Source organism: Mytilus californianus, unplaced genomic scaffold (assembly GCF_021869535.1).
Source record: "Mytilus californianus isolate M0D057914Y unplaced genomic scaffold, xbMytCali1.0.p SCAF_8, whole genome shotgun sequence".
In the NCBI taxonomy this organism is placed as follows: domain Eukaryota; kingdom Metazoa; phylum Mollusca; class Bivalvia; order Mytilida; family Mytilidae; genus Mytilus; species Mytilus californianus.
The window spans coordinates 89,099,167-89,121,309 of record NW_026262734.1 but is presented as its reverse complement, the minus strand read 5'-3'; the positions used below and the strand labels follow the sequence as shown (position 1 = coordinate 89,121,309).

The 22,143-nt window shown below is 33.1% G+C and overlaps 2 protein-coding genes across 2 annotated transcripts in view; both read left to right on the top strand.

The window, feature by feature from the left end:
* Positions 1–22,143, top strand: part of LOC127712498 (uncharacterized) — a 57,074-nt gene that overhangs the window by 17,368 nt on the left and 17,563 nt on the right. The window lies entirely within an intron of this gene.
* LOC127712499 (uncharacterized) lies at positions 13,348–20,582 on the top strand. The gene is made up of 2 exons (XM_052218971.1): positions 13,348–13,831; positions 16,904–20,582. Exon 2 carries the CDS (start codon positions 16,905–16,907, stop codon positions 18,816–18,818), a length of 1,914 nt encoding a protein of 637 aa, XP_052074931.1. The 5' UTR covers positions 13,348–13,831; position 16,904; the 3' UTR covers positions 18,819–20,582.

Sequence of the window (22,143 nt, the reverse complement as noted above, 5' to 3'; positions counted from 1 at the left end):
CTATGAGATTTGAGCAAAAACAGTACGAGAATGTAGAAGATTTGTAATTTCATGCAGATCTATAAAATGCAAAAGACGATAAATATTCGTAGCATAGTCCGTTAAGCATATTCAACAATCGATTGTGTTTGTATATTGTTCCAAAAATTCCTTTTCTTTAAATATTTATTATGGCCTAGGTGTAGCCGTTATACAGTTTAAACACAGCAATCCTGTCGAGTACTAGAGTGTAAATGTCACAAACAACATTACATTGCATATAAGAAAATAACCATAACCAGAAGTAAACCAATCAAATTCTTACCCCTTTTTTTCCTGTTTACAAGCTTTAGTAACCTCAAGTTTCCAAAACCTTTTATAAAAACACCAGATAAAAAATACTTTTAAACACCTGAGACATATGTTGATGACTCAGATACGATTTTTGTATTATTTACATCCCTACAACTGTCAGGGTAAACGGAACATTTTTAATACCTTATTTGAACAAGAAACAGGATGTGACGTACAATGTTTTGTTTGTATTACGCTTAAAACAAGGATTAAAGTTTAACAAACTGCATGTGATGTTTTTTTCGTTAGATTTACTAGTTATTTCAAACATAGTGTCAAGTTTTGTCATCATCAGTTCAATAGTTTTAGAAAAAATCAACATATAGATTGGACCAATTAATGATCAATGTTCTGCTCATCTGCATTAACACAGCTGAATATGATAGAAAAGATTTCTCTAAGATTATAAACAACATCCCTAATTCACATATTTGTTTTCATTATAAGGTCCTTTTGGTCCATTTATTCCTCTTCTTCCCTAAGATTGAACTTTTTAGGCTAATAAATCCATTTTGTTTTTAAATTCACACACACATATGTAAGCAATGTGATAATAAATGAGGGTTTGAAGTGTTCAAGCTGAACTATCTATCCTTATAAAAGATTACTGACCCCATGGAGGTTTCTATAAGTCATTGCATAAAACTTTAGTTAACCCCACGTTCAAGATGTGGAAACATAATGCTTCCCTGTAAGTGAGTATATTGATGCCAGTGCTTTCAATCTATTTTATCTTAAACTTATTGCTGTGTATTTTGTACAGATTGACTTGGGTAAAAGGGTAACGCCACCACAAATAATCCTATTAGTCTTTGTTAAATAGGCTTTTGTTTACAAAACATCATAAAAAAAATTATCTTTGCTTCAAATGAAGAAATACTTGGCATAAATAAAGTTTATCCTGTCCAGTATTACAGTGAAAATATCGCACAACAATTAATTGCAAATTTTAAATAAATAACCGTCATCGGAAGTAAATCGTTCAAATTTTCAAACTTTTTTTTCTGTTTGCAAGCTTTAGTAACGAGGTCATATCAAGTTTCCAACATATTTTATAATAGCTCCAAATAAAACAAAAATACTGCTTTGAAACAATGAGATAGAGTTAATGACTCAAAAAAAATGTTAAAACAATGTAATGCAAAGTTAATTATCTTAAACTTTTAAATTCAATGGCATTTTTATATTCTTTTTAACATGAAACCGGATGTGTCGTACTATGTTTTGGTTTTGGTGGTATACACCTATGGACCGATGCATATTTTAAGCGAATATTAAATGTGAACATAAAGTACACTAATGCGATCTAGATTTGATATTTCATGAAACTGAGATTGACAATACATCAGTTTCACTTCCAGGAATAAACTAATGCGTTGGCTATTTTGAATTTGTGGTTGCACGCATCCGAGTATTAGTAGACGATACTTTAATAAGATTATGTTTTCACATTTTGATAAAACAAACAAACCACGACATAGTGTAGCAAAATTAAAAAAATAATTTGATCATTGACGAGAATAATAACTTAGCCCGATGTCATTTTTATCCATCAAATTTTGTTTTATCAACCCTCACGAGTATGTGATCCGTGTAAACTCATCGAACCTTTAAACAAACTTATACGTAAAGGTTATCTTATTAATGTTTAAATAAGATCTTTGAATATTGTTTATGTTATCACAAATATCGATTTTGTCATCAACAAATCAAAACATAACTAAATTTGTATTCGTTTCGAATGTTTTTTTTTTTTTTGGGGGGGGGGATATATAAATACACATCCACGTTTATTTTCTATATAGAGATATATAACATATTGTACATATTTATTATAAGGTTAAATCCTAAATATCCAACTGCCTGTCGATACTTTTATTTTGGCATTGCACAAGTCATGTCTTCTTTGACTGTCAATGGCGTTTAAACGCTATATCCCTGAAATGTGTTTTGATTGATTTTAGTCTCTGATGCATGATTTTTTATTATTAATTCTTTTTTGGCTTTCAACTAGCTTTCAGTACTGCGAGTACTCCCAAATCGTATTTTCGTGTTCATTTGACCTGTTGACACAATTTGCTATGCATTTTTGCTATTCAATGTTTGCTTGTTTTGTGTTATATCTCATCTCACTTTTTTATATGTACCATCTTTGATATGTGTTAAGTATTACGATAAATTTTCACTTCTGTTCTCGTACTATGAACAACAAATTTATTTTGTAAAAAATATTTCCGTACTCCTAACAACAAAATTATTATATTTAAAGTTACCTGTGTACGTTATTTTATTTAACGCTATTTTGTCCCAGGTTTTGTCTTCTTGACATTGTTTTACATATTGTATTTATATTGTGTCAAATTTATTCGTTCAGTGTATGTTTACTTGTTTTTGTTAATTTTTCTTTTTGATCGAGATAACCTATTTCAATTGATATTTTATAGTGTGTCTTTCTATGTTGTAATGTTATACAACTGTTTCAGGTTAGAGTGAATGTTGGCGTCTGTTAAAACGTTTAAACCCGCTGCATTTGTTTGCACCTGTCCTAAGTCAGGAAACTGTTGTTCAGTGGTTGTCGTTTGTTGATGTGGTTCATAAGTGTTTCTAGTTTCTCGTTTTTTTTTATATAGATTAGACTGCTTTTTTTCGTGTTTGAATTGTTTTACACTAGTCATTTTGGGATCACTTATAGCTTGCTGTTCGGTTTGAGCAAAGGCTCCGGGTTGAATGCCGTACTTTGACTTATAATGGTTTACTGTTTACAAATTGTAACTTGGATGGAGAATTTTCTCATTGGCACTCATACCACATCTTCTCATATCTATTTAGAGCCGTATTAAGTATAATGTTTTCCCTGACACTTGAACTTTTCTATAAAATAGGTGCCTGTTTTAATCAACAGAAAGCAGCGTCAGTTGCACTTTTAGTGTTGGCTGTGCATTTTAAATTCAAAACTTAATGCGATTTTCTTTTTTGTTGATCGACTCAATCAAGTTGGAACAGAGCCATTTGCAAGACTAGATCCCGTTATATAATCGGTTGAATAGTATTTTAAAGCTGTAAAACAAATATAATAAAACGGTTTTGTTTATGCTCATTTATCGGATCATGCACTCAGTTGTCCGGGACGTTTGTAACGAAAACAATAAAAATAAATATTTTTTTTTTACAAATTCTGCTAAAAGTAGAATCAAGAATTAAATATTGATTAAATGTTATAACCAACTGCAATGGCTGAGATTTCAGTTTCTACTCCAAGTACCTATTCTTGTGGAATATGTCAGTCGAAGTTGTATAATCCGAAAATATTAAAATGCTTCCACGTGTTCTGTTGTCATTGCTTAGACCAACTACCTCTCCGTCCTCTCGCACGTCGAATAGCATGTCCTTTATGTGAAAGCTTAATTTACATTACTTGGAAAGGAATTGATGGACTTGAAGACTATAAATTTTTCGATCATTCGAAAAATGAACAATTCAAAAGTCAATGTCAAATGTGCGATAAAAATAATATGGCTGCCTCTAAATGTGAAGATTGTCAGGAATTTATGTGCAAAGAGTGTAATGATTACCATAAAACACATAACAAGTTCAAAAGCCACAGCGTAGTCTCTATAGAATCAACGGAAAAAATCGTTTCAAAGGCCGGTGCATATATGCAGGTTGCAACAATTGAGAAAATGTGTCAAGAGCATTATACATACTGTCGTCCGATGGAGGAATTCTGTAAATCATGTTCAAAACCCGTTTGTTCTGTTTGCATGACAGGTTTTTACGAAGGACATGAAACTGAACCATTGCAAACTACTGTTGCGCGAGCACGAACGTCATTAAATGCAGCATCAAGAGCGTTAAAATCACGACTAACCGCTTCTCGAATCCCTTTTAAATGAGGCTCATCTTGAGGAAACAAAGTATAACAATCATATAAAGAACACAAGGATAGAAATTATAGAAACATCTGAGCGACTTAAACAGGACGTTTGTAGAAAAATTGATGAAATTACAGATAAAAATGTCTTAGAATTAGATAGTATGGCACAAAAAGACAAGGCGGTTTTAGAATCGTACAAAGAAGAGGTGATCAGGTCTAAAATGGCATTTATTGAACTCCTTTACGCGAACGATAACCTATTGGAGTTTGGCGACAAATGCGATATATTAGATGCTTTTACAGAGCTTCAAATACGCTTATGCCATTATGATCACAACTATTGCATAACAATGCCTGACATTTTTGAACCCTTGCTAAAGCCTGGATCCATTAAATTAAACCAGCTTTATGAAGCCGTAGAAAGAATTGAAAGAGAACAAAGGCCTATGACAAATTCGTTTATAGCCGTTAGACAGAAGCCTTCGTCATATCTTATTGATAATGATAAAGGCTTTAAAATAAATAAATCATTTATACTTGATTATTATGTCGATTCAGTTGTCTGCCCTTTCGGTACAGATGCGGTGTTGGTTTTAGTAGATAGTAAGCTGAAAATTGTAAGTTCAAATGGTACGCATGAAAAATAAGTTTCCTTGCAGCATGACCAGGAGCATGTCTTGAGGCTAGTAGGACATACGCAAAACAACATATATTTCACCCTAATCAAGAACCAAACTTTAAGTCTCTTCAGATTTAGTCAAATTCCACAACAGATTGAAGAATTGGATGTTAAAGTTACATTTACAGACGTTTGCACAGTTGCAAATGATACATTGTTGCTGTTGTATCGATCGAAGAGTACTTTTTATGAAACCGACAATATAGGTAGAGTCATCAACACTTTTAGCAGCGAGTTTTTAGCGCAAAATTAAAATTGCCTTACTAATAGAACATGTATGCACGTCACAACGGTCTCAAGAATTCTCATGTGCTCATATGATTCAATTTACACTTTTACATTTTCTGGAAAATTAGAGCAATAATTTCAGGATAAAAATTCTTACTTCAGTCAGATTTGTGAAGATTTCCGGGGAAACGTTTTTGTGGCTGACAGATTTAACGGAAACGACAGGGTATGTTTGTTTACTCCATATGGACATTACATTGGGGATATTTTACCAAGCACGACTTACGCAATTAAAAACCTTTTATCTTTATCAATTGATAGATATGGACATCTGTGGACATTCAGTAGCACTAGCAATAACTTTATACGCGGAAAAAGTAAAATTAATGTGTATTCATACACTTAATTTGATGTTGCTAGATGTAGAAATCTTTGCACATTTTGAGCATTATTGCGTTTACCATAACGGTAGACCTATAAACGGAAAAGGTGCAATGACCTTTATTCATTCACCAAACTGGTGTTATTGATAGACTCTTATAACTTTATCCACACACTTTTTTTTTACTTTGGTGCGATTTTGAGCCTGACACTTTTATTTTGTAAAGAATTCCGACTATCTTTTAATTTTTTGATAAAATTCCATCATACGATAAAAGTAGTTAAAGTCTTATAAATAAAACTTTTGCAATTGCACAATGTTTTATCAAAATCGCATTGTTTTTTTTTTATTTTCGATTTTAATAAGTACTTTAAAAGGTAAAGATGTGGTATAATTACCAATGAGACAACTATCCACCCGGGACCAAACGACAAAGATTCATTGTATAAGGTATTAGAGATCACAATATGACCTTCAGTAATAAGCAAACCCCATACCGTATGGGTAATATGTTAATTTATAATAACATGTCTTTATGTAACAAATAAAGCAGAATTAAGTCAACGTTGCAATTACCTAAAAGTCCATTATTTAAAGAAATAAGGAGGTAATTATTAATCAAAATTATTAGATTCAAAGCTAATAAAACGGCGTTGTTTTGTTAAAAAGGGGTTCATGTTGCATGTTTTTTTCAGTGTTCTTGTGTTATTTTTACAATGCCTTTGTTGTTTTAAGTCTCGTTTATCCTTCCTCCTGGAAGATCTTGTTTGAATTTTAAAGTTTTATATGGGTTCGAGAACATACGTGTACCTATGGATTTTCTTTTTAAATTTGAAGGATGTCTTATACTATAAGAACAAGACACAATTTTTCGGTCTGTTTTATAAGATGCCTAATCACTGGCCATGACTTATTAATGTATTCAAACAAGATGATGATGATGGATGTCTGTTTAACGTCCAGCGGCGAAATTAATATACATATTCAGGACGGGAACATGTTATTTAATATGAATATGTGCCCTGCTTTGTACTAGACCAACAAGCTGAGCCGGCTTTATAAGGTGCTAGCTCACAAGGTAACAGTGCGCAGACAGACATGTCACCTTACCCGGACACATTATTCTGACTCCGAGCAAGCCAGTCTTTGCTCTGACCCTAAATATTTGTGTTGGCCGAATCAGTCATCAAAATGGTTCTTTCTGATGGGTCAGTTGTTTCACTTAAATTAAGTTTTTAAATTGTGTTATTTTTTTTGAATAAGTAAACATCCTGAGCACATTATATTGGTCATTTTCAAAAAATGTAGAATTTTGAAATTGCAAATTTGATTTAAAGTTACTAATTCAAACAACCTTCGTCATAAGCAAATCAAAACAAACAGTACTTATAGAACAACATATAAAAAGATGCAATCTTGATATTGTCATACAAGAATATATTAAAACATTTTTTGATAGGTGGTGCAATATTTTGCTTCTCCTGTTACCATGTTCAAATTAAAAATTTAGGGTTATTTAGAAAAAGTTTCGATAAAATGTCAAACTTGTTTTTCCAGGGTCCAGGTGAGGGCGTAATGGGCGTACGTCCCCCCCCCCCCCCCCCCCCTTTAAAAAAAAACTATCGCAATCTGCTAATATTGTATTGAATATGGCAATTTATCATATTCATTAATTAAACACATACTCTGATTTCTTTTTATACTGATTCCCCCATCCGATGGGTGATCCGTAAAATTTCGTTTCTCCGCCGTATTCGACTCTGCGATTAGTATCCATTGTTGTTGACGCGATATAGTGAAATCGTCAAAGATGTCGACGTCAAAACAAAAGCGTCAAAAGACCTTAAAACATCTCAAGGTATCTTGGACACCTTTTTTAAACAACCAAAACGGTAAGTAAATCTATACATGAAATGGTTGTTTTGTGTGACACTTCCCCAATGGCCATTCTACATCTAACTCGGGGGGGAGGGGGGGGGGGGGGGAGCACTCACTATATATATGATACCCGGTATGTTCCGACAAACGGGGTTGCATTTTCAGCTAAATGGGGTTATGTTTTTTATTCGCCTTGACTTGGAAAGGGTCAGATTTGACTAACTAGAACGGGGTATTATAAATACAAGTCTAAATTGAAAACAACGTTCAAACCTATGATTGCGTTGGATAAAAACCGCAATTTTTTATACGTGTGCATGCAAAACAAATTTCTTGGTTGAGAGGTCTAAATACTGCACAAACCATATTTTCCAAAAGACCAGTGAAAAGGTATATTTTAACAAAACGCATTTGACTAGCAGGTCAAACACGGATGTTCTTAAAACACTGCTGACTGCCATGGCGATTGCCAAATGTAGCAAAATAGATCTTAATTATTATATTATATATCAAAAGTTCAGAAAAAGCTATCGTTAACGATTTATTTTTCATTTACATGCCCATTTCATATTATTTTTTTAACTGAATTTATAACTTCTTCCAAAGATTTGATATCCACATGTTAATCAATACATAATTTGAATGATCTGGAGGCAGACTATTTTCACCAATTTGTCTATCATGGGGTCTGTTATCATAATCCATCAAAACTTGTCTGGAACGAGGTCAAGGTTTTGAACTACCAGAAGAACACCCCCGTCAATGATTATACCTGGTGCAACCTCCTCCACCCCGGGCATCTACCTTTGCATGTAAACTTGTAGGTCCCATATTCATTGTTGAAAAACAGAAAGGAAGACACTTTTCGTCTAAGTCCATCAGCTTTATAACTTCCAAACTTCCAAAGCTGATGAACGGAGACGGTAGATCCGAACAGGTATTCCTTCTTTTTATTCGCCTTGCGTCGTCGTCCTAATCGTCCGCTTCACTTTTCCGTTTCAAATTTCTCAGCTTCTGTTGGATGGAATGATTAGATATTTAGTACATTGCTTTCTCATGATGACTTGTACCGTTTCTTCCCTTTTCAGGTTTGTTGCTCATCTACTTCCTGTTTACCGATCGACTTTGTAGTTTTTTGGCGACACACGTCTTCCAATATCCAGAAATCAACGCCACTTTGCTTATTTAAATATAATACTAAAGAAATCGGATACGGGTCACGGAAATTATATTGAAATGATAGGGAATTTTGAAAAAAATGTCTGTTTTAACTTTAATTTAAGTGATAGACAGGTTGCCGGGACAGAAAATAAATATACACAACAACATACACCATTTAAACGAAACATAATGACTGTCGTTGCAAAAATCAAGGTTCCTGAGCTATTTAAAAAATCGAAGCGAGAGGCTTTTAACATTGCAGTATAAAATACAAGTTAAAATGGCTGAAACGTCAAATTTGGAAACTTCGTGTTGAAAATAGGGTAACAAGGTCATTACAAAAACAGAATGCCGGGATGAAACTTGAAACTTGAATGTCCAAAGAATAAGCTAGTCCAAACCTTGTATGTGTAGTCGTTGAACTCTAGGTTCCCACGTAAAGTTAAAATGCCCCTAATTAACTCACGAAAACACGAAAAATTCACTAAATTCGCGTTCATTGTTTTGATTTTGACCGCCTGACAACTTTACGGAAATATCAGAGTGATTATAAACAAGGACTCTGTGACGGGCAACTTATAATATCCGTGTTTTAAAGATTTTAATGATATCAAGACAGTCCAGTTCAAACTATTATCACGTGGTACAATTCTCATTTACATATTATGAATATTAATTAGCAAAAGTACTACTAATTTCTGGCTATGCGAGGAGGATTCACAATTTATTTTATCCTACATGTATACATGACTCAATCCTTACTAAGAAAACGAAAAATTACTGACGCAATTGTGATTCCTAAGCTTTTAATAAAACTGATACCAAATTTATTATATATAAAAATGGGGTTGAATTTTTTAATACCCAACCACACGTAATAGGGTAGCCTCCGAAAAAAGTACGAGTTCGTCCGTCCGTCCACCCGGTGGTTTTAATTCAATAACTCGAGAACGGATACATGTTTTTAAAAAAAAAATTTTCAACGGAATATTTTTGTGAGAAATTGCAGTTTTATACACTATTTGCCATCCCCTTATGCGTGGCGAGGTATCACTTGTATATGTTTGTCAGTATATACGATTACCCTTGAACCCTTCTCGGTCTTTATATCCGCAACCCCTGCTACACTAGATACATTCAAGTATATCTCTCCTCCATTGTATTCCATCGCCACGCGTCGGAGGGGCATGGAAATGGTCTCTGTCCGTCCGTCACGCAGTGACTATTTTGTGAACACAACTCGTTTAAACCGCTGGACGAATTTCGTTCATTTTTTGCAGGATTGTTAAACATGACATGTAGTTGATATCATTTTGCGCCGGCATTATACATGTTTCGTCAATTTGTGTGGGAGTTATGCGAATTGATTTTTTATGGCGGAGGGGCGACAATTAGCTACGTGTATAGCAATGCCATGAACTTTAACAAGAATGCAAAAATGGGGAAGTTCCGTTAAAAATGTGCCAAGTGTATCATCCGTGTCCGTGTTATTCATATTGTTAGCCGATTTTGTTCTTGCATTCTAGGCTGGTTTGCAAAGAGTCCATGCATCAAGGTGATATTAGAATAAACTGATTGACCATGGCCATGTCCATCGTCAGGAGCCCAAGCCATTGCATGGTGACACTTATAATAAAAACACTGTAATTTTTATAAGGGGCTCGACACCTCGTGATCTGTTTGACTAAAACTTTTCTATACTCTTTTTTTTTACCATGTTTATCAATTTAACAAACATGGAATAGAATATATTTTTTATAATTTGCAACATGTTAATTACCCAGCATTGCAGATGTAACTGTGTCTTTCAAGTTTCTATGTCTACGGAAAGCGAAAAGAGGTCTTTTTATCAAATAAAAGTTTTGCCTCTTCGTCATCTTTTAATATATCCCATTGTTTTAAAATATTGTTCTATATGTGTGTTTTCTGTCTTGAAAACACTGTGGAGAAAACCAAGGGAGGCGACTGTTATACAGATTTGGGTTTTGCCATTAATGTGTCATTTCTTTGTTTTGCAGTCACTTCCTGCATAACAGTTTTAATTTATTTTTTTTTTTCATATCCCCTTTTAATAAGGCGTTCAGAAAATAACGCATATTGTGTTTGCAAATCTACTGGATCGTTCGTACATCTCTTTAAGCGAAGCATTTCTCCCTTAATTATGCCTCTGAAAGTAGAGGATGAATGGCACGAGGACCTCTGTAAGTACTGATAATTTTCAGGTTTTTTTTCCGGAACGTCGTGAGGTCTAAGATTCCTGTTTCTCTAAATCTTGGGCCTTTGAATACTAACACATCTAAAAACTGCATTTTAGTTTGTGATTTCTCGTATGTAAATTTTAGAAGTGCATGGTGTCTGTTAGCATGTTCAAAAAATTGTGCTATTTCATCATCTGTACCTTCATTGTAAATAAAAAAAGCCTAAATCTATAGAGACTCGATATTTTCTGTTTATGTTGGAAAGTCATTGAAATACTATTTAAGACTTCATAAACTCTCAGATCGACAATTTCAGGTGATAAACTATTTCCCATTGGAACTCCAGTTGAAGTTTTGTAAAATTTATCATTGAACATAAATTCATTGTTTTCAAGAACTATCTTTAGAAGTTCCAATATATATCGCAGTGGGGGCAATGTTATCGTATGTTTACATTTAATTATCGAAGGGCAAGCATGTTTAACTGAGTCAATCATTTCTGCATGGGACATATTGTTATATATTTCTTTTATGTCAAAACTGACTAAGTAGGCGTCAGGTTTTACCTGCAATTTCTCAATAATATTTATAAATTCAAAAAGAGTCCCTTAAATGTGTTTCTTGTTGTACTACTGCTAGAAGCATGGATTTATCCAAATACTTCCCTATTCTCTCTAAAACAGTACCAGATAATGAAACAATAGGCCTTCCTTGAATTCTGACATTTTTATACAGCGTAGGATTCTGTTGAACCCTTTCTATTAGTTCAGTATCCAGTTTGTGCAATTTAGGCAGAAGATACAACCTTCCTGTTTTAAGATCTCTCTTAGCAGAAAGATATTTAAATGTGATTTCATCCATGACCCCTTTCCTATGCATTTCAAAGATAATATTATTGATTTTCTGTTTGGTCTCTATTATATTTAATTTCTCAATTTCTATGAAGTGAGTAGCACTACTAAGATGCCTAAGTCCTTCACTTATATATTCTGTTTTATCCCAGATCACTGTGGTGTTATTTTTATCTGCTTTTCGAATAACTATTTTTATGTTTCGTTTCAGGGAAGAAATTGCCTTTCTTTCGCGCGTAGTGAGATTATCGTGTGCTTTTTGTATTGTTGAATTATCTATCTCAGTCTTATTTTTGAATATATATGTCTTAATTGCATTGTTTGAAAGTTCCGGTTCGTATCCGGATTTTGTTAAAAAGGGATGACGTTTAAAAATATCACCCTTGTGAAAGTGATATTTGCATCTTAGTTTTCTTGCAAATTCATTGAAATCCGATGCAATACTAGATTTTGCAAATTTCGTCGAGGGAGACGGTATATACTTTAATCCTTTACTGAGTAACAAAATCTCATCGTCTATTATTTTTCTATATTTCTGATAGAAGGCCTTTTTCATGATAGCCTTTTTTGTTTTTTTCGCTCTTTTAAAATGTCTGTTAGCCATATTTACAGATCAGAGGAAATCGCCAGAAGGCAGCGTGCAATTCGTTTCTTGTTGTAATAATGATTCTTTCTCAAGCCTGTATGAACTCGTACACCAATCAGACACCAGTTACTCAATAGGGAACCATTCTTTAAAACGCTCTCCTCGGCAAAAGAATTGATTCTACGCCCCCTCTTTCAAATATCCAAGAAACACCCCTGATAAGATGGTTTTCAAGAGTAAGGACTTCCATATATTTTCATTCTGTGCGATGATACTGATAGATTATTTGTCAATTGTCCATGTTATACTGAAAAATGCCTCTAAAAATTGGTTTTCAAAGGTTATAAATATAACCACCAGTTATGCAAGTCTAAGATAGTAATTCATAATGTTCAGTCTTTTTTTTTCTAATAAACTCAACATCAAGTAATTCCCTCGCATGTTGGTTTAATTTCGTCATTATTTTATTGGTAACAGGAACGTACGTTAATGATATATCACCATAGTAAGGTCTATCCTGTTACCGATAGCAGTATTGCATCTGCAAATGCTAAATTGCGAAGATTAAGACGTTATAACCTTTAGATGAGTTCATACAACGAACCATTTTATTATGTGTACAACTATATGTAATTTTAAACTCTTTAAAGACGTTTCTGTCAAGTATTGTCTATCCTATTACTGTAACCATAATAACCGGATAGACATAACAGAATAGACAAATGTCTTCATTTATGAATGCTGTTGTGAAATAACTACTCCCTTTTATGAAGTGATAATGTTTTTCTGATGTGATTTTGGTTTCCAATACGTTATTGCACTTTTTACAAGTATAATATTGGTGTAATTGATAAATATGTTGGTAACAGCATAGACATGACTAAAGGGTACCCACTATTTTTTTTCACTAACTGTCTTGGAATTTCTTTTCTCTACACTGTTATGCAAGAAATGTGCTGTTTTAAATTTTTAGGTTGCTTTGCGCTTTTGAAATCAACCCTGACTAGTTTACTATTCATATGTAGAACAATTTAACGGTTGATTCAAGTTGCGGTAATATGATGGACATGCACTTTATGTACGCTGATTGAAATTGGTTTGAAGAAAAAATGTAACAAAGAATAATAAATAAGATGCGATTTTTTCGTGAGAGTTATTTATCTGCAGATATCAAGGCAATCAGAAAATAGGATAAATATCATTTGAAATGTGTCACCCTGACACTGTACGCACATAAATTACGCAAACATCGTATCAAAATAGATCTAAATCGTGTTTATTATAAATGTTCTGACTAATAAATTCTACAAACTTTCACATGGTTCATTTAAGCACTTACAACTGCATTTTTCTTCAGAAATAAAAAAAAATAGCATAGGTGTACTGAAAATTCGACATTTTTTTAAAATGACCCACATATCGATAAACTGAAATTAGGGTAGAATATGATACGTGCGTTGGCAGGTTTCCTGAGCAGTACACATTAAATCACTGAAGTAAAACCATTGTCATTGATTTAAATACAATCCTGTGGTAACCGTAATGTCATTACATTATGTTATGTTCTATATTTAAACTATTCAACAAAACGTTACTTTCGATTCTGCATTGCATTTCTTGTGACTAACCTGAATGCTTGTGAATAAACCGAATGAGTAAATGTAAGTATATCATGTATATCCAAATACATACATTATAGTTTATTGTTCAAGAAATATTGATATGTTGACGAAAAAATTGATAAAGAAAGGCCCTAATTAGATATCCTTCATATGATACATTATAAGTCAGAATAACTTTGTAATTTATTAACTTATGCACAATTATTTTATTTTTTATCAGAATACTTTTGGGGTTTTCTTTAGCATAACATGGCCTTTGCCATATCTGCATCTTGAGAGGAAGTCAAGCAATGTTTATTTGCGATCTTGAATATCAGATTTTCGCATATTTTGGAAGTTGAGACAATACTGAATAACATGTATAGCCTTGCAAATAAAGAATTTAAGTAGTTGTATATATTGTTTTGAATAAGTTTCTGGACTATTTTCTTAGGTACAAAATTTTAACAAGAGTATTAAAATAGTTAAACTATCTAGCAGCGTTCTTGACCATTAATTTTGAGTTCGAGATCGAATCTGATGTGGTTGTGATGTCCTATGTGTTGTTCCGTATCTATAGTTCAAGTTTGCAAATATCTTGATAATCTTTTGTGATTGTCTCTACCGATATGGTTTATGGCTTTATCGAACACCGAATGACATAGCTTCTAAAAAAAACCTGTATTTCCTCATGCATTTTTTCATAGTGACCGACCTCCCCATCCCCAAATATTTTGTTTTGTACAGTTCGCGTATTGGGTATCAAAGACTTGGTTATAATAAGGAAACCAAGGGAAAAATCATAATATCGAGTCGAAAACGATGGCCAATAATATGTTCTTAAATAAAACAAAAGACAACACGACAAGTAACAGACCATGAAACGCAACCACCATCCTGTATTACATCCGATGCCTTGCGCAGGGAGTGTCCTTATCTCTTTTCCCCACTATTCATCCTTGGCAATCCACTTGACAGAACCTACATATTAAAACTATTTACCTATTTTGCTTTGGTCATGGTATTGTGTAACAATTGAAATGAAATAAAATTAACAGCCTGATTTATGATAAAAGATTAAACGATCACACAAAGCAACCAACGACCACCACTGAATAAAAGGCTCCCGACTCATGACCGGCATAAAGAGAACACAGCGTGGCCAAGCTTGTCTATGAGAGCTGAACTCTCCCCAACCCTGCGCAGCACAATTCAAGGACAAACTATAAAAATCAGATCGAAATGGTTTGACTCATTAGACCGGTACGAAGCACAACAAACAGCTAGCTTAAAAAGACAAAAACATGAATTTCCAAGCTAAGTGTACTCGCAGTTACTGAACAAAAATCATCAAAGATACTAGGCTTATCAGTTAGTAATTCAGAAACTCGGTCCTTCTATATCGGACTCATCAGTGGCGTTCGAATAAAATTAGTTGGAAGTCCAAATGAAATAAGGAGTTGAAGAGTATAACAAACCAAAATGCCGAAAAGTTGTGCCATATACGACTAAGGCAATCTATGTATGGGGAAAGAAAAACCTTAGTGTCTCGAGCAAGGCAATATTCTATAATCAGTAAATTGACAGAACATTATCATATCAATGTAATTGTATGTCAACACTTAAGTGCTGATTACTACGCTTGTGATACACTCGGGGACCAAACGTTGACCGGCAGTGTCATCGACCCATTGGTTGTAAAAAATCATCATAGATACCAGGGTTATAATTTAGTACGATAGACACAGTTTCGTTTACAGAAGACTCTTCAGTGGCGCTCGACTCGAAACAATTGCAAGGCTACATCAAATACAAAAAACTATTCCAATGTCAATAACTAATGCATTGTGTATGTTCCCCAAGACTAAAGTGTCAACCATTAAACGGCTTTAGTATAAATACGTCATAAACAGTCTGAGGGAAGTATAATCTTGTGCCAAAAACTGTCAAAAAATATCGCCAGGCTGTAACACTGTAAGTTTTCATAACTGTATACCAATACAATTTAGTTATGTTTTAGTTTATCAAAAAACAAAATCAATCTTAATACCGATCCAACAATATTTTTAGGAATTACTACGTGATGTTAGGATATCATTTTAAAACATGCGACGTGTTTCTGGAACTACTTTTATAACTTACGCTTTAGAAACATATGTAGCGGTGGACGATGATGCTTTACTCTGAAATACACCTGGTATAACCCTTGTGAAGGTCATTGCGAAACCAATTTGCAACTTTCCCGTTTTTGTTTGTTCTTTGACTTTCTTATGTAAACTACCGTCACATTTAAATGATTAATTCAATTCAGTATATAATAGATTGTTTTGTGCATAATAATCACTCTACATACTACGTGGTTTTGGATACGAAATAAAGTAATTTCTTAGAAATTTATTGATGTGTAAGCACGCCGAATTGTTTACTAAATAAATAATATTCAAAAGAAAGAACTTTGTTCAATTACTGAATGAGTAGTCTGAGCTTAAACACCAATACACTATATTTTGCTTATTTTCAACAACATGCAGTTAACATTTTATCCAGAAAAAATCAATTTTCCAGCACTAGTACTTTTAGAACCTTTATACATGTTTAAACGTTTTGGTAACGATGACAATAACCAATGAAATGAGACTTAAAAATACAGAATTCGAGTTATACAAATATAGCAGTAATGCCAGTGGCGCTGATAAAACAACTGCCAAACAGTTACTTTTTCACACAATACATTCCAACAAACGAACAAATAACAATGCAAACAAGTTATAATTAGAAAACACAAATTTGTACATGTACCTCTTTTTTCACAAAAATCTTTACGAGGAGCAATACTTGCAAGTCCTGACAATATTTAGATAACGTACTATGGCCAAAAGTAAAACAACGAAATGACAACAGTCCACAGAACAAAGAACAGAGAACTAAATGATGTATACATTAAGCAACATAAAAGTTTAATATTGTTTGAGAAATATATAAACTATGTTTATTGAAGGAAACGCTTTCATTCTGCATGCAGTTGGTGGCTGAATCTTAAAGAAGTTCTGTCTTTAAGACATTACAAGTTGAAGTGTTCCCTCTTTTGTTTCAGAAATATTAGCAGATAATAAAACATTTATTCCTTTGCAGAATGCAGAGAAGACTTGCGGATAACATAACATCTGATAATTTATCTTGTCCTATATGTAGAGACACTTTAAAAGACCCAAAGCTATTACCCTGTGACCATACGATATGTTGTGAATGTTTGACCCAGTTGATATATTCAACAAGACGTTTTAACAAAGTCACGTGCCCTGTGGACCGACGAGAGATAACAGTGCCATCTTATACAATATCAGCAGAAGAATGGGCTAATTCCTTTCCAACAGACGATTTAGCTCTAGTGTTATTACAAGCTATCTCGGGTGATGTTAAAAAGGAAGCAAACTCTAAAAATGGTATACCTTGTCTCGAACACCCTCAGAATGTTTGTGACTTTTTCTGTTTCAGGTGTTATCAGATTATATGTTCCGAGTGTGCTGTTGACACACATAGGAGTTTCGACTGTGATTGCAAAAATTTCAAAAAATGTGCCGACTTAGCAAGAGAGAAATTGAGAAATTCGTATGACGAAATAGAAAATCTAATTAGCTACGGACAGGGCATCGTTACTAATTATAAAGAGATCGGAAAAGATCAACTCCTAATGCAATCAAGACAGCAAATTAAAACTACTGTTTTTAAATTGAAGAGCATCGTTCATGATTTCGAGAAAAGGGTAAATCGAAAGAGTTTGGACATTTTGAACAAAGTTGAAAGCGTTGTAAACGTAGAACAACTGCAGAAAAAAACGGAAGGAATCGTTAGAGAATTAAAAAGAGTCCGTGGTGACATAGAATATTCCAAATCTCAAACTTCAACCGAGGGTATGTTGACCGTTTTATCAAAAATCCCCGACAGTCTGCAGAAAAATACAGATCTGCTAAATTCCCTTGGAGTATCACATGATCCAATTTTGATAAAACTTGAACTAAACGAAATGTTTCTGGAATTGTGTGACTTACTTGTTGATCAACCGATTGGAACAGTTCACGTTCTGCCTGCTGATTCCTTAGATTTTGAAGATACAGAGGCCACAGTTTGCAGTCGGAGAGTCAAATTTTCATCAGACGTTTTACCTTCTCGAGCACTGGAACTTGAAACGTTCCTCGAGATTAAAGTTGAACCAAGTGGACAAGAGAACAAAATAACCGCGAGATTTACAGGTTTAATTCTTTACGGACATGCGATAATTGCGATAGACAATGCAAACTTTAAGGTACAAAGATTCCGAGTCACTGTCAAAGAACAGTTTATTGATGAAATTTCAATTCAAGGTGTATACGATATTACAAATATTCATGACAACGACGATGTTTTAGTTACTGCCCCTGGGAAACGGTCGTGTCTCTTCCGTTTGTCAACTTACAAAAGTTTGAGCATAATTTCGAAAACTGTAACTGATAAGGCCTATTATAATATTTCACGTTTGCCAGAATATGCGTACGCAGTTATTTGTCATTCAAGTCCAAGTGACGCTTCAAAAAAGAAGATCAGTTTTGAATGGTCACGTGGGGTAACGTCACATATTGACATTATCAACGTCGATGGAAATGTTTTAAAACATTTTAGTGAGTCTTTTCTTTGTGAACCAACCGAGTTCGGTTATCCTTTCATTATGCCTCTAAAAAATATGTGTTGTCTTCCAAATGGGGCTATAGTGGTTAGCATTGAAACAAAAACAAACAACTTTATTTCTTGCATTAACAAAAACGGACGCGTCAAATGGACATACAATTTATATGACACCCCAGAAGGCGTTTGTTTTTATGATGGCAGAATATTGGTATTCTTACGCAAGTCTAAAGTAGTACGTGTTCTATCAGTTGAGGGTGATTTGAAACCAGTGTCAACATTAAGACTTTCTAACTACTTTGGTGACGGGAATAGTTTAATCGTTTGCAGAAATCTTTTGACCGTGATAGACAAAACTGATTTAATAAAAATATATAAATTACAATGATAGAAATGAATAAAACGTTTTTTTTTTTGCTTATGTGAAGGCATTGTAGTTTTGCAAAACTGCAGTGTAACGTCCAACTTTTATATTTTACTTCAACTCACAAAAAGTTCGAATTTTTATAGCTTCATTTATTATAGAAAGGCGTTTTTCCTGTGTACTTGAATATGACAGACAATAACAGAGGACAGAAAATGGGATTTGAAATTATAAGCAATAATGACATAAAAATATAACTTAAAAAAAAATGTTGGACTCGAAATACTACAATGTTAATTACAGTTTCTATCAAACTATTTATATAATGGATATGCTCCAATGTATGACTGTTATGCAATCGTCTCTGTGCCATCATGAAAAAGAAATTGTCCTCCCCTCCCCTAAACACTCATTGTTCTCAAATGAAATGTTTGACCCATAAAGACCATGCGTCTTTGAAATTTTATAATTATATCATGTATATAGTGACCAAAAAGCTCAAAATTTATTGACAAATTTCTGATAAAAAATCGTCCTTATCTGCATTTGTTCAATTCTGGTTTTCCGAAAAGGACATTATGAGTTTTTTCCTGGTGTTCACGTAGGTCATGGTTAAGTCTGGATATCAGACTTCAAACTTATCTGTGTAAATATCTAATCATGATGATGATGTATGAATAATATTATTTTTATCATTATTATTATGAATACTAATTTATCAACAACTTGATGTTCACTAACATGTTACACATATATATTGTTATGCAATAACATTTATTAGTGATATCAATAACTCATTTATGAACATGTTGATAATAAATCATTCCTATCAATATAAAGTGAGTTATTTCCACAATGGCTGGCCATAATACAGTACTACCGTTGTCTAAATATTTAAGAAAATTCAAAATGTGTTTTATGATTTCAGTAAACTACCATTTTGCAAATATAAAAGAAGTCATTTTTCATGAATCTAAAAAGGCGCCAACCAAGATATTAATGTCCTTATGTGTGGCTTTTTATGCATATTGAAATAATGTGTGTGTAAATTTTAAATCAAGCGATCTGTTTTCCTGAATTGTTTTTATAATTGATAGAATTTAAAATATAATCATAATACAATGGTGTCAGTACTAATTTGTTCAAAAAGCAAGAATGTTAACCAGTTTTGCAATATTTTATCAAAAAATCAAAATTGAAAACAAAAGATAGATATGTAATAATGTGAGACTCTTGTATGATTTCCTCCTCGAGAGTATCATCAGCCCAGTAGTCAGCACTTATGTGTTGACAAGTATTATCATCTTAAATTAACTGTTAAGTTTTTCTTACCAAGGAATAGATTACCTCAGCTGTATTTGGCAACACCTTGCGGAATTTTGGGTCCTAAATACTCGTCAACTTTGTACTATTTTTGGCCTTTTATTTTTTTTTTTACGTTCTAGCGTCAATGGTGAGTCTTTTATATACGAAACGTGCGTCGTACAAAATTGTAATCATGGTATACATGATGATTTTATGAAGGTACTTCAAGATTTCATTGAACAAACGATTTGATATTGATGAACAAGTTATGTGAACTTAACACTTTTCGTTAGTGTTTACCCAAATTCATTATTGTGAATGGTTATTAGACACTGAAATTTGAGGATGAAACACATTAAAACAGCTAAATATAAAATCGGTGTTTCAGTTTTAGTTACTGCCAATTTGTTATTTTTTACGTTTATTCGAACGATATTTGTTTCTTCGAAAATAAATAAAATTACTTGATCTTCTCAGAAGTAACACGATAGTTGTTTACCTTCTTTTACATATGTGTGAATTGTAAAGCCTCAAATGGTATTACGTCATTTTATATTTTACTCTTCCATTTAAAATGCAATATGCACTGATCACAACTTATGGAATTGATTACTAGATATAAAAGGTATTGAAAAGATATTTAAATTGACGAGAAGAATGTTTTAGAACAGTAATATGAAACGGTGAATACCTCTTGCTTTAAAACATATGAGTATACTGACATCATTGTATTATGATCGTATAATTTGACTTTTAAATGCTATTAATTTTTTTTTAAACAAGGAAACGCATCGGGTGATATTGAAAATATACAAACATATAATATAAGACCCATTGGTGGCCTTGGGCTGTTTTCTGCTCTTTGGTCGGGTTGTTGTCTCTTTGACACATTCCCAGTTTTCATTCTCAATCTTATTTAATACAATATGTATAAAAAGTCATACATAGGGGAATTAGCAATCTTTTTTTAATGCCCTTAAACTTACTCACGATGTCAAAAGTAATTGTATACAAATGGATAAAAATATTATTATGATTTCAATATACTATAAGTGTTAACAAGGAACCTTACTTTTAATACTTTAAATTAAACCTTTTTCACCTGGGGTTTCAAACATTTACTAACTTTCTTATAATAATTAAATGTAATACAAGAAGGCAGTACGGTGTTTAATTGAATAATCTTCATATTTGTTTGAAACACTTGACCTCCTTAAATCAAAAATACGTGAATGGAATCCAAACATATCCTGTTTCTTAACATTATTTTACCCTATTTTATCTATTTTAGTACATTATTCGCGGAATAAAATATTAATCGATTTACCTAAGATAGAAGTTATTGACCGCATTTTAGATCTATTTTTGACTTTTATCTATTGTTATAGAATTACGTCGTTAATCAGTTATATTGCTGTATAATTACCGTCCGTCTAAAAAATCTTGGTCAACCAAATATTATGCAACGATATCATGTATGGACGTAACACGTTTATGAAATAGCTAGATTCTGAAATTGATCGAAACACAGCAAAATGAACTCTCACATTTGTTATCACGGCTACTGATCCAGACCTGTTTTCTTATAAGACAAACTTCATACAGCAGCTTCACAAGAAGAATTAATAGAATCTAGGATTACCATGAATACAGGAATATATAACATATGGTGTAGCATTCTTCTTTTTTCATTGGTTATTTCGATTACGTGATTCAAAGGGCATTTCATGTACCTGAAGCCTTGTGTCTTTTTTTAAGTATATGGACGCTATGTTTCTATTTATATATATATTGGCTCTATAATTCTAAATTTAGATTCGAAAATAAGCCGTTCCGGTTCGAAATTTTTCGCCGCCACATTGAAGTCCATTTCGATAATACACTATTTACATAATTTATGTTATATATGAGTTGAGGACTTTCACATAGTCAATACGTTATATATGGACCTGTTAGATTAAAGCTTTGATTTCTTGTCAGGGTTAAGCTATGTTTTAAGTCCCTATGGCTTATACCAGTTTGATAACAGTAGTATCACGTTTTC

Bases quoted from the DNA above. Each gene is read 5' to 3' on its own strand.
- LOC127712499 (XM_052218971.1), top strand. From the start codon at position 16,905: ATGCAGAGAAGACTTGCGGATAACATAACATCTGATAATTTATCTTGT.